This window comes from Sarcophilus harrisii, chromosome 5 (genome assembly GCF_902635505.1).
Source record: "Sarcophilus harrisii chromosome 5, mSarHar1.11, whole genome shotgun sequence".
Lineage (NCBI taxonomy): Eukaryota > Metazoa > Chordata > Mammalia > Dasyuromorphia > Dasyuridae > Sarcophilus > Sarcophilus harrisii.
The window spans coordinates 52,342,308-52,354,944 of record NC_045430.1 but is presented as its reverse complement, the minus strand read 5'-3'; the positions used below and the strand labels follow the sequence as shown (position 1 = coordinate 52,354,944).

General features: G+C 33.0%; 1 protein-coding gene across 14 annotated transcripts in view; it reads left to right on the top strand.

Moving 5' to 3' along the window:
- Positions 1-12,637, top strand: part of NAV3 (neuron navigator 3) — a 1,064,916-nt gene that overhangs the window by 570,033 nt on the left and 482,246 nt on the right. For 2 of the 14 annotated variants that reach the window (XM_031938346.1, XM_031938345.1), the window contains exon 1: positions 11,118-12,490. The exons of the other annotated variants lie outside the window; for them this stretch is intronic. In XM_031938346.1, coding sequence (XP_031794206.1) covers positions 12,248-12,490 — 243 coding nt within the window. In that variant the 5' untranslated portion in view covers positions 11,118-12,247. Of the gene's footprint in view, positions 1-11,117; positions 12,491-12,637 lie in introns of those variants that run through there. 14 annotated transcript variants of the gene reach the window in all.

The window sequence follows — 12,637 nt, the reverse complement described above, 5'->3', positions numbered from 1 at the left end:
AAGAATTAGACAGCAAAACTATAATAGTAGGAGATCTCAAACTTGCTCTCTCAGAACTAGATAAATCAAACCCCAAAATAAATAAGAAAGAAATTAAAAATGTAAATAGAATGCTAGAAAAATTAGTTATGATATCTTTGGAGAAAATTGAATGGAGACATAAAGGAGTATACTTTCTTCTTGGCAATTCATGGAACCTATACAAAAATTGACCATATATTAGCACATGAAAACCTCAAAATCAAATACAGAAAGGCAGAAATAGTAAATGCATTCTTTTCGGATCACAATGCAATAAAAACTACATTCAATAAAAAGCCAGGGGAAAATAGGCCAAAAATTAATTGGAAACTAAATAATCTCATCCTAAAGAATGAATGGGTGAAACAGCAAATCATAGACAAAATTAATACTTTCATCCAAGAAAATGACAATAAGGAGACAACATACCAAAATTTTGGGGATGCAGCCAAAATAGTAATAAGAGGAAATTTTATATCTCTAGATGCTTACTTGTATAAAATAGAGAAAGAGAAGATAAATGTATTGGGCTTGCAACTAAAAAAGCTAGCAAAAGAGCAAATTAAATCCCCCCCAATCAAATATTAATTTGAAATTCTAAAAATAAAAGGAGATTAATAAAACTGAAATAAAATGCTATTGAATTAATAAATAAAACTAAGAGTTGGTTTTATGAAAAAAAATGGACAAACTTCTAATAAATTTGATTAGAAAAAGGAAAGAGGAAAATCAAATCATTAGTGTTAAAAATGAAAAAGGAGAACTTTCCACTAATGAAAAGAAAATTAGAGCAATAATTAGAAGTTAATTTGCCCAACTTTATGCTAATAAATTTGATAACCTAAGTGAAATGAAGGAATACCTACAAAAATATATGTTATCCAGATTAACAGAGAAAGCAAATTGCTTAAATAGTCCCATATCAGAAAAAGAAATAGAACAAGATAGTAATCAATTAATAAATAACTGTAAATTACAAATTAGTAAGAAAAAATCCCCAGGATCAGATGGATTTGCATGTCAATTCTACAAAACATTTAAAGAACAATTAACTCTAATACTATATAAACTATTTGAAAAAATAGGGAATGAAGGACTCTTACCAAATTCCTTTTATGACACAGACTGATAGCTAAACCAGGTAGGACAAAAACAGAGAAAGACAATTATAGACCAATCTCCCTGATGAATATTGATGTGAAAATCTTAAATAAAATATTAGCAAAGAGATGATAGAAAATCATCCCCAGGATAATACAGCATGACCAAATAGGATTTATACCAGGAATGCAGGGCTGGTTCAATATTAGGAAAACTATTAGCATAATTGACTACATCAATAACCAAAGTAACAAAAACCATATGATTATCTCAATAGATTCTGAAAAAGCATTTGATAAAATCCAACTTCCATTCCTATTAAAAAACACTAGAGAGTATAGGAACAAATAGACTTTTCCTTAAAATAATAAGTAGCATCTATTTAAAACCCTCAATAAGCATCATATGTAATGGAGATAAACTGCAACTATTCCCAATAAGATCAGGAGTGAAACAAGATTGCTTACTATTACCATTACTATTCACTATTGTATTAGAAATGCTAGCTTTGGCAATAAGAGAATAAAAAGAGATTAAAGGCATTTGATTAGGTCATGAGGAAACCATATTATCACTCTCTGCAGATGATATGATGGTATACTTGAAAACCCCAGAGAATCAATTAAAAAGCTGTTAGAAATAATTCACAACTCTAGCAAAGTTGCAGGATACAAAATAAATCCACATAAATCATCAGCATTTTTATACATCACTAACAAAATCCAACAGCAAGAGATACAAGGAGAAATTCCATTTAAAATAACTGTTGATAGTATAAAATATTTGGGAATCTATCTGCCAAGGGAAAGTCAGGAACTATATAAGCAAAATTACAAAACACTTTCCACACAAATAAAGTCAGATCTAAACAATTGGAATAATACCAAGTGCTTTTAGATGGTCAAGCAAATATAATAAAGATAATAATACTACCTAAACTAATCTATGTGATGACTGCATTTAGCGCCCAGAGTATATTAAAATCAGCCAGAGTCAGAATAAGGGAAAATCCTTAATCTTTATTCTTTGCAGAGGTGAAGGGGAATGGTGATACAAAATGAGAGTAATCACAACACAAATCCGGCCAGCAGTGCCTCTGCCTCTCTCACTCCACCCACCAAATCATCTCTACATCATCTCCTATACAACACATCAAAACTTGCACAGAGAGTGAGTGGGGCCATTCTTTCTTCAAGAATATATTAATAGAGTATTGTCCAATTGCTATTTAGCCTCACGTGCTTGGGACCTCAGTGCAACAACTCAAGAGCTTCAGTCCATTACAAATTTATTTATTTAGTGCTATACCAATCAAACTCCCAAGAAACTCTTTTATTGACCTAGAAAAAATAACAACAAAATTCATCTGTAAGAACAAAAGGTCAAGAATTTCAAGGAACTAATGAAAAAAATCAAATGAAGATGGCCTAGCTGTATCAGATCTAAAACTAGCAGCAGTCATCAAAACCATTTGGTACTGGCTCAGAAATACATTAACTGATTAGTGGAATAGGTTAGGTTCACAGGACAAAAATAGTCAATAATTATTGCAATCTAGTGTTTGACAAACCCAAAGACCCCAGCTTTTGGGATAAGAATTCACTATTTGACAAAAATTGCTGGGAAAATTGGAACCTAATATAACAGAAAGTAGGCATTAACCCACACTTAACACCATATACCAAGATTAAGGTCAAAATGGGCTCATGATCTAGATATAAAAAATGATATTATAAATAAATTAGAAGAACATAAGATAGTTTGCCTCTCAGATCTTTGGAGGAGGAAGGAATTTGTGACCAAAGCAGAACTAAAGATCATTATTGATCACAAAATAGATAATTGTGAATATACTGTTAAAAAGTTTTTGTACAAACAAAACTAATGCAGACAAGATTAGAAAGGAAGCAATAAACTGGGAAAGCATTTTTCCATTCAAAGGTTTTGATAAAGGCCTAATTCCCAAAGTATATAGAGAATTCACTCAAATTTATAAGAAATCAAGCCATTCTCCAATTGATAAATGGTCAAAGTATATGAACAGACAATTTTCGGATGATAAAATTGAAACTATACTCATATGAAAAGGTGTTCCAAATTAATATTGATCAGAGAAATGCAAAGTAAGGCAACTCTGAGATACCACTACGCACCTCTTACATTGGCTAGGATGATAGAAAAAGATAATCCTGATTGTTGGAGGGCATGTGGGAAAATTGGGACACTGATACATTGTTGGTAGAACTGTGAATGGATCCAACCATTCTGGAGAGCTATTTGGCACTATGCTCAAAAAGTTATCAAACTGTGCATACCCTTTGACTCAGAGTATTACTACTGGGATTATATCCCAAAGAAATCTTAAAGGAGGGAAAGGGACCATATGTGCAAAGATGTTTGTGGCAGCCCTTTTTGTAGTGGCAAGAAATCAGAAACTGCGTGGATGCGCATCAGTTGGAGAATGGCTGAATAAGTTACAGTATATGAATATAATGGAATATTATTGTTCTATAAGAAAGGATCAACAGGATGATTTCACAGAGGTCTGGAAAGACTTGCATGAACTAATGCTAAGTGAAATGAGCACAACCAGGAGATCATTATACATGGCAACAACAAAATGATCAATTCTGATGGACATGGCTCTTTACAATGATGAGATAATTCAGACCAGTTCCAATAGTCTTGTAATGAAGAGAGCCATCTATACCCAGAGAGAGAACTCTGAGGACTGAGTGTGGTTCACAGTATAGCATTTTTACTCTTTTTGTAATTGTTTGCTTGCATTTTATTTTCTTTCTCATTTTTTCCTGTTTGATTTGATTTTTCTTGTGCAGCAAGATAATAGTATAAATATGTATGCATTTATTGGATTACTTGCCATCTAGAGAAGGAGGTAGGGGTGGGGAAACTGGAACCCAAGGTTTTGCAAGAGTTAATGTTGAAAAATTATCCATGCATATGTTTTGAAAATAAAAAAGCTTTAATTAAAAAAAAACCTCAAATAGAATCATGAAGAATTGAACATGACTGAAAATGATCAAACATCAGGAAAAGATATTCTTAGTCTTACTAAAATAAACATACACACATACACACACACGTGCACACAAGCAAATATATAACTAAGTCACACTCCTACATAATTTCTCACACCCTCCTACACATACAATATAAACACATTCACATACACACACATACACACACATATATATATATATTCACTCACGTAACTCACATAATACACTCATTTAAATTATATTGTTTATATACAAATTGATGATAATTGCATTTATGAGTAGCAAAATAAACTTTGTCAGTGTAAAAAGAGATGGATTAGTGACTTTTGGTAATACTTTTTTTTTGAATATTCCTAAGACAAATACTTAATCTTACAAAACTATTTGGGGGAAAGTTTTGTTTAACTTTTTGTTTTTTGTTGTTGTTAATCAAAGATGTACCATCTTCCAGAGGTGGATATCTTGCATTCTGGGTGCTGAGGCCTCAAAAAGGGTCTTAGAAGGGCCTTAAAAAGCAGCACCAGTTGAAAGCTTAGCACATGTGATTTGAATTTTAGTTTATGGCAAAGATTATTATGTTGGTGAAATTTTATTAGTGCAATTAACTACATCAGTAGTGAATTACCAGAAAACCTTCAAGACAGGCAATATATGTCATGATGTAAATTTAACTAGCCTTTTAACTTCTTCCCAAACTTTTTTCACTTTTCTGGGCTTTTACTTCTTTGGACAAATTTTCTCTCTCTTTCTCTCCCTTTTTTTTTCTTTCTATTTTTCTACCAATTACTTTTCATCTTTCAGTTAGCTATTCTGTGTAATTTTTTCAATCTTTCTCTAAACTCAAAGACACTGATAGCTTTCCTCTTATAAGAATGATGAGTAGCAAGCTGTACTCAAAACAAATATTTTCTTCCAGATCCCTGGAAAAACAGAAACAACAAAAATGATTGGATTCCTGAGTATTATTCATATCCACACAGAAGACATAGGATTGAGTTTTTCTCTGTTAACTACTTTAAACTGACTCAGCATAAAGTCAGAGTTTGTATTTTTTCTGGCCCCTTAGTAATCTTTCCTGAATTGATCAAATTTCAGTAGCAAATGTCTACAATCCATGTAATAGATAAAATGAATAATGCTGCTAAAAATAGGGAAACACTTAAAATGTGGCCAAGGTACTGTCTCCAATGATCCAGATTGTAGTGTTTCCTATCCACGACTCCCAAATCTTCTACAGATCATCATCTAACATTTGTGTACATTTGTTTAGATCTTTGATATTATATACATATCAGTAAAAATATAGCTTATTCACCATTTATTTCTTGTTCCTCCATCTAATTAATATTCTCTCTTTTCTAGTCATATATGTCTGTCTTCAAGTTTATGAAATAATCTACTCATGACCACTGAAAAATTCTCAAAAACTATAGTATTCTATGACTAGTAACCTTGTGGTGGCAAGGAAAATAATACTGGTAAAAAGCTGAACTTTTATTTCAAGAAGACCTTTGAAGACCATCCATTTGCAGCCACTTTTATTCATGTCTATGCCCAATTTTATTTTTTTATCTCATCAGTTGCTCTTCAATATTTATGGACTGATTGGCTCATTGTGTCAATTATCTAACTGCAAATAACAATCTGGACATTAATATTCTGTGTTTACTTTGTTTTTCCTTCATGGATAGTTAATCCAAATTCTTTTTGTAATTATGAATTCCTCTTAAGATGTTTTTCAAAGATATCATAAGGGAGGTAAAAGCAAAATTCAATGAGAATTTAGAGAATGGATATTTCACTCTTCAGTCTTGGATGAATGGTAGAAACAAAAGAGAAGCTCAAAGGTGAAATGGATGAGGACAAACTGAGTGGTTAGAGATAATTTTGATGGTAGTAGAAAAGTTCAGAAGGGAAAAGAGTTAGGACAGGAAAGAAAAAGGGTTCAGTTTTGGACATGTTGAATTTGAGATGTCAATGGGAATATACAGAATTCATGAGGTAGAGGTGGATTTGACATATAGATCTAGAAAACATCTGCAAAATTAATGGCAATATACTGAGATAATTAGAGTGAAAATAGAAGAGCGTCTAGGAGACAGCCTTTGTAGCCCTAGCCAGAAAAGACAGAGAAGAATTGATCAGTGAAATAGGAGAAGAACCAATAGAGAGCAATTACAAAAATATCAAGTTAATTCCCCTGGATGTCAGTTTCTCTTTCTTTAAAATTGGGAATTAAACTGGATAGTCCCTTTGAAAATATGGCTATAATTGTTGTCATTAGTCATTAATACTAATGAGAGGAAATAGTGCATAATGGGTAAAAAACTAGCTGGTATCAGGAAGACTAGGGTTTTAAATTCATTACATGTATGACTCTAAGCAAATCTCTTAGCTTCTCAATGATCTATGGGCAACTATATAAAACAAGGGTCTTAACCAAAGGTCCATGAACTTATGCCAATTTGGGGGGAACCATATTTTGATACAATTGGTTTCATTTATAATCCTACTAATTTTATTTTATACATTTAAAAATAGCATGCTGAGAAACAATCTGATGCCTTCATTAGATTGTCAAAATGTTCTCTGAACCTCTGTTTTTAATTGGTGACTAGCTGCTTATCTAATCTAACCCATTCATTTTAATCATGTGGAAACTAGGATCCAAAGAGTAAGTGACCTCCTAAGGAGGGTAATAAGCATCCAAGATAGGGTAGTTCACTAAGTCCAAAATGAAAGTTCTTTACCTGTTTATTAGCATGTAGGAATCTTTGAATCATTAATTATTGCTCTATTATATATGCTAGAGAGAGACATTGTATTCCAAATGATTATCTTATATTTATAATTATCAATTTACTACAGTAGTTGGAATTCCCTTACTAAGGTTTTCAATCACTAATGAAGTCATAGTTTATTATGGTCATCTTGAATCTTCTTTCATGAATATCCTACATGACTTAGTCTACGAATAACCATTTATTAAGCACCTTCTCTGAGCCCAAGATTGGTAGTAAGTTCTGGGGATAAAAAACCAAAAGTTTGTCCCTACTCTCAAGAAGCCCAATACCATCCAATACAGGAGGCAACAACATCAACAAACAAGCTTTATAAGAATAAACTGGAAATAATCAACAGAGGAAAAAATATAGCATTAAGAAGGATTTGGAAAGATTTCCTATAGAAGGTGGGATTTTTCATGAGACTTAAAAAGAAGCCAGGGAAACCATGACTCAAAGACACGGAGAAATGGTATTCCAGACATAAGACATAACCAGAGGAAATGCTGAGTTAGGAGATAGAGTGTTTACTCTTCAACAGTAATACGAAGTAATATGGAAATGGCTATGGTTTAGGGGAAAGATAATGATTTGGGGAATGGATAAGTTGGATTTAATATTTAAATAGATGCAGAAGGGAGGTAAGAGAAGGGCAAATCAGGGAAAGGGAAAGAAGAGAAGGTAGGATAGAGGAATTGAAAGAAGGAAGGAAGGAAGAAGGAAAAGAAGGGACAGTTATATAACTTCTACTATATGCCAGACACTATTCTAAATACTTTACAGTACTACTTCATTTGATCATCATGATAACCTTGAAAGATAGGTTCTATTATTAGCCCTATTTTATAATTGTGGAAATGGAAGCATACAGCAGCTAAATGATTTGCCCGTAATCACATAGCTAGGAAGTGCCTGAAACCAGATGTGAATTCATGTTACCCTGACACCTTGACAGGACTTGTCTCTTTCTTATCTATTGTTCCATCAAGCTGTGTAAACTTTTAAGTTCAAATCTTATTTCCCTTTAATACTCTGTGACCCCAGACACATCACATATCATTTAAGCTCTACTTTATCAAATGCAAATGGAAATATTAATACTTGTAGGACCTATATCAAGGAGGTTTTAATGAGGCTTATATGTGATAAAATAACTAGAAGACTTTATTACCTTTAAAAGACTACAATAATATTATGTGTCATTAAGAATATGTGTTCTGGGGACAGCTAGTTGGCACAGTGGATAGAGCACCAGCCCTGAAGTCAGGAGGACCTGAGTTCAAAATCTGGTCTCAAACACTTAATATTTCCCAGCTGTGTGATGCTGGACAAGTCATTTAACCCCAATTGCCTCAGCCAAAAAAAAAAAAGAATATGTGTTCTGTGGCAACTAGATAGTGAAGTGGATAGAATATCAGACTTGGCATCAGGAAGGCTTATCTGTATGAGATCAAATCTAGTCTCACATACTGACCAGCTCTGTGACCCTGTTTACCTCTTCTACAAAATGAGCCAAAAAAGGAAATGGCAAACCATTCCATTATTTATGCCAACAAAACCTCAAATGTCATAGCAAAGAGTTGGATATGACTGAAACAACTCACCAACAATATATGTTTTACTTTGGTCAACTTATTTACTGAACAACAAGGATCTTGTGGAGCTAGCACATTGTTCAAGTGTGCTATTATGCAGTAGTTATATACTACACATCCTTTTTGGGGGAATTAAGTTACATCTTTTATTCTTTCTTCACTTCTATATATATATATATATATATATATATATATATATATGCATATATATTATTCTATGCAATGATTATTGATATCAAAATGATGAGCCCTAGAAGACTGATAATGAGCCCTTCAAGATTCTCAATTTTATTTAACAAAGATTATGTTATGATTATTTCATATTTGCCAAATTAGTTAATTAAATATTAGAATGATTTTTTAAATTGAGGATTCCAGGAAAAAAAGGAATAAACTTGAAATACTTCATTAGAACTCATTTGCCTTGAACATTCTGGTGAATTTGTATTTTACTGTAATTATCTAATGTTTTATTGTTCATGTATTTTAAATGTATCTTTTCATGGAGATAGCTATTCAAAATGGCACCATAGTCATTTTTAATCCATTGTCTTTTTTCTTTTGCAAATAGTATTTATTTTTTTCTAAATATATGTTGTGGTGTTCTCTTCTTTAAAATATAATGGTTCTCTTTGGGAGCAGATTTCTTGGGGAGGTTTTCTGGAGGCAGCCTTAGTTTCAGTTAAAAGTAATAATCACCCCAAAAATGCAGCCAGCTGATAAAATGCAAACGTTTATTTTCTCCTTCCAAAATAGCCCAGTTAGTTTTCTTAGAGGCCTATCTCTCTGCTTGGTACCAAGAGCTCTTGCCACTAATCTTTTGCCTCTGCCAGCTTCAGCTTTTCTTTTTCCAAACATCTCCAGCCAGCACCAAGGTGAAAGTTGGAATGAATCTGTCTTGCCTCCAAGAGAGGGCTTCTGGCTCTCAATCTCCCAGAATGCTTTGTGGCCCTAAGTGCTTCTTGCTTTTATGAGCTCTCTAAAGGTGTGAACAAAAGCACTGTTTCTATCAGCTCCACTTAGTACCTTGTTTTTTCTGGCCCATAACATCTCCTTGTAATATCAGATCAATCATACTGAACCATGCTAAATTAGATAATTATTGTCTCTATCAACTCTAATGACTTTACACTTTGTAAGGATTCCAACAACATGTAAAGATTGTTTTCAGCATTCACTTTTTATCTCCCTCCCATCTCTCATACCCAAGATAGCAAGCAATTTAATATAGTATGTGCTATCATGAAAATTTATTTCCACATTAATTATGTTGTGAAAGGAAAAATACAAGAGGGAAAACCCACAAAACAAAATGAAACCCCCCCCCAGAAAAAAGAAAAGAAAAAAGTGTGTTTTGATCTTCATTCAGATGTCATAGTTCTTTCCCTGGATATGGATAGCATTTTCCCTCATGAATTTTCTGGATTTTTTTTTTTTTGTGTTGCTAAGAAGAGCTAAGTTGATCATTACACAATGTTTTTGTTACTATTCACAATGTTCTCCTGGATATTACATCAGTTCATGTAAATCTTCTGAAATCTGATTGTTTGTCATTTGTTATAGTTCAATAGTAGTATTTCATTACATGAACTATTCTTTGCTTTTCTAATTTGCTTATGATTTTGCTCTTTATGTCTAAATCATGTAGCCATTTTGACCTCATTTCAGCATACGTTATGAGATACTGGTCTAAGCCTAGTTTTTTCAATATTATTTTTCAATTTTCCCAGTAATTTTTGTCAAATAGTGAATTCTTATCCTAGAAACTGAAGTCTTTGGGCTTATCAAATAATAGATTACAATAATCATTAACTAGTGTGTCTTCTGTACCTAGTTTATTCCAGTAATACATCATTTTAGTTTTATATCTGGTATGACTAGGCTACTTTGTTCAGTTTTTTTTCTTAATTCCCTTGATATTCTTTACCTTTCGTTCTTCCAGAATTTTATTTTTTTTAGTTCTATGAATTTAGTTAGAATTGTCATTTTTTTATTATATTAGCTCTTCCTACTCAGGAACAATTTATGTTGTGAAAGGAAATTTTTTCCAATCGTTTAAATCTAATTTTATTGTTTGAAAAGTGTTTTGTACTTGTATTTATGTTATTCCAGTGTTTGCCTTGGCAGGGAGTTCCAACTATTTTGTCTAGTTATTTTAAATGGAATTTCTCCTTCTGTCTCTTGTGTCTGAGCTTTGTTGGTCACATAAAGAAATGCTGATAATTTATGTGAGAGCATTTTATAACTTGCTACTTTGAACATCTTCATTTCATTTCTAATCTTATCGGGAAAGCTTCTTCACTTATCTCCATTACAAATAATGCATTCTAAACAAAAGCTATTTTTCCATGTATTGAGATAATCATATGATTCCTGTTATTTTTGTTTTTGATATGGTCAATTATACTAATAGTTTTCTTAATATTGAATCAACCTATATTTCTGGTATAAATCTTACCTGGTCACAATGTATTATTCTGGTGATAAATTGATGTTATCACTTTGCTAATATTTTATTTAACATTTTTACATTCATATTCATTAGGGAAGTTGATCTATATTTTTTTTTCTCTGTTTCTACCCTTCATTTTTTTAAGGTATGCACCATATCTGTGTGATAAAAAAGTTAAGTATACATCCATATTGCTCTTTGAATTCATACCTAGCACATAATTTTAAAAGGAAAAAGATATGACTGCTCCCAACAATGCATTTTTATGAATGGGGGGTGGGGTGGGGGGCTGGATTTCTGTCAAGAAATATAGCCTTGGGAGTGTTTTGAATGAAAGTCTGAAAAAGAGATTGCTAAGAGTGACTGAATAAAAATTTCTATACAAAATTCTAAATTGAAAAAAAATTCACTGAGCAAAGCCAAAAACAGAAATTGTTCACACATTTTTAAATAGCCTGGACAAACTTTGCTAGCAGAAGGATATCAATATCTGCATCCAGTTTCAGTCTTACATGACTTTAACCTGACTTTATGAGACAGAACACCGTAAGCTCATAGCCGTCAGCAGTGAAAAATAGCTGGGAATCAAACAAACAGCTTCATCGTTGAGATTGTTTCAAGCTAAAAACTCTTCCAGCAGCTGTTTGCTTTGGCTATTATTCCTGTCCATTTTTTAAGCCAAAAAAAAATTCTTTTTAAAAATGTGGGCTGGTTATTTCTGAAGTCAGGAAGAGGTCTTGTCCTTGCAGCATTGTTGGCTTTTTCTGTTTTGACAGTTGGGGGAGAGGGCTTTCCTTTCTGTTCTCCCCTTCCCTACTTCACTGTATTAATTCATAGAACTAGGGTTGCTTGAAGCAGGAAGGGGAAAAAAAATTCTGAGTTCTTCATCCCAGACATGCAGTCTTGTGGTAGTTACCTTCAAGAAAAGTTTATGCCCCAAAAGAATGTTTAGTCTTATATAACCACTGAGCTGAGAGAGAGAGAGAGAGAGAGAAAGAGAGAGAGAGAGAGAGAAGAGAAGAGAAGAGAAGAGAAGAGAAGAGAAGAGAAGAGAAAAGAAGAGAAGAGAAAAAAGAGACTTAGCTTGGGAGGAAGGAAAGCTTTGCCTCTTTCTGCAACTTATAATAGTATTAGCTTGAAACATTTTTTTTCCAAGATGACTACTACTTTGATTTAAGGAATCTTTTTTTTTTTTTCTTTCTGGAAAGCTGGAGTCTACTAGGCTGAGGTTAGACGCATTTTCTTTGGCAGCAAAACTATATTTTTATAGAAGCCATGCCTGTTCTTGGAGTTGCCTCAAAGCTAAGACATCCAGCTGTTGGGTCAAAGCCTGTTCATTCTGCCCTACCGATACCAAATCTTGGCATCACAGGATTACATCAGTATTCTTCCAGATCTTTGGAACTTTCTGAAGCTGAGGGTTCCATGCTTGCATGTCAGCTCACATTAAAGTCAACCTGTGATTTTGGGAAGTATAGATTTCTCCCAGGAAAAGCCAAGGAGACTGAAGACAGTAAGGTCAGTGCTGAATATTGCCTGTAACCCTCAATAATTAAACTATTAATTCATTCTTCTGGAGTGCTGAGAAATAGGAAGAAGAGGAGCTAGAGAGTATGTGTATAAGAAAGAAGGCTTGGTAGATATTTGACAAGTTTAGCTAAACAC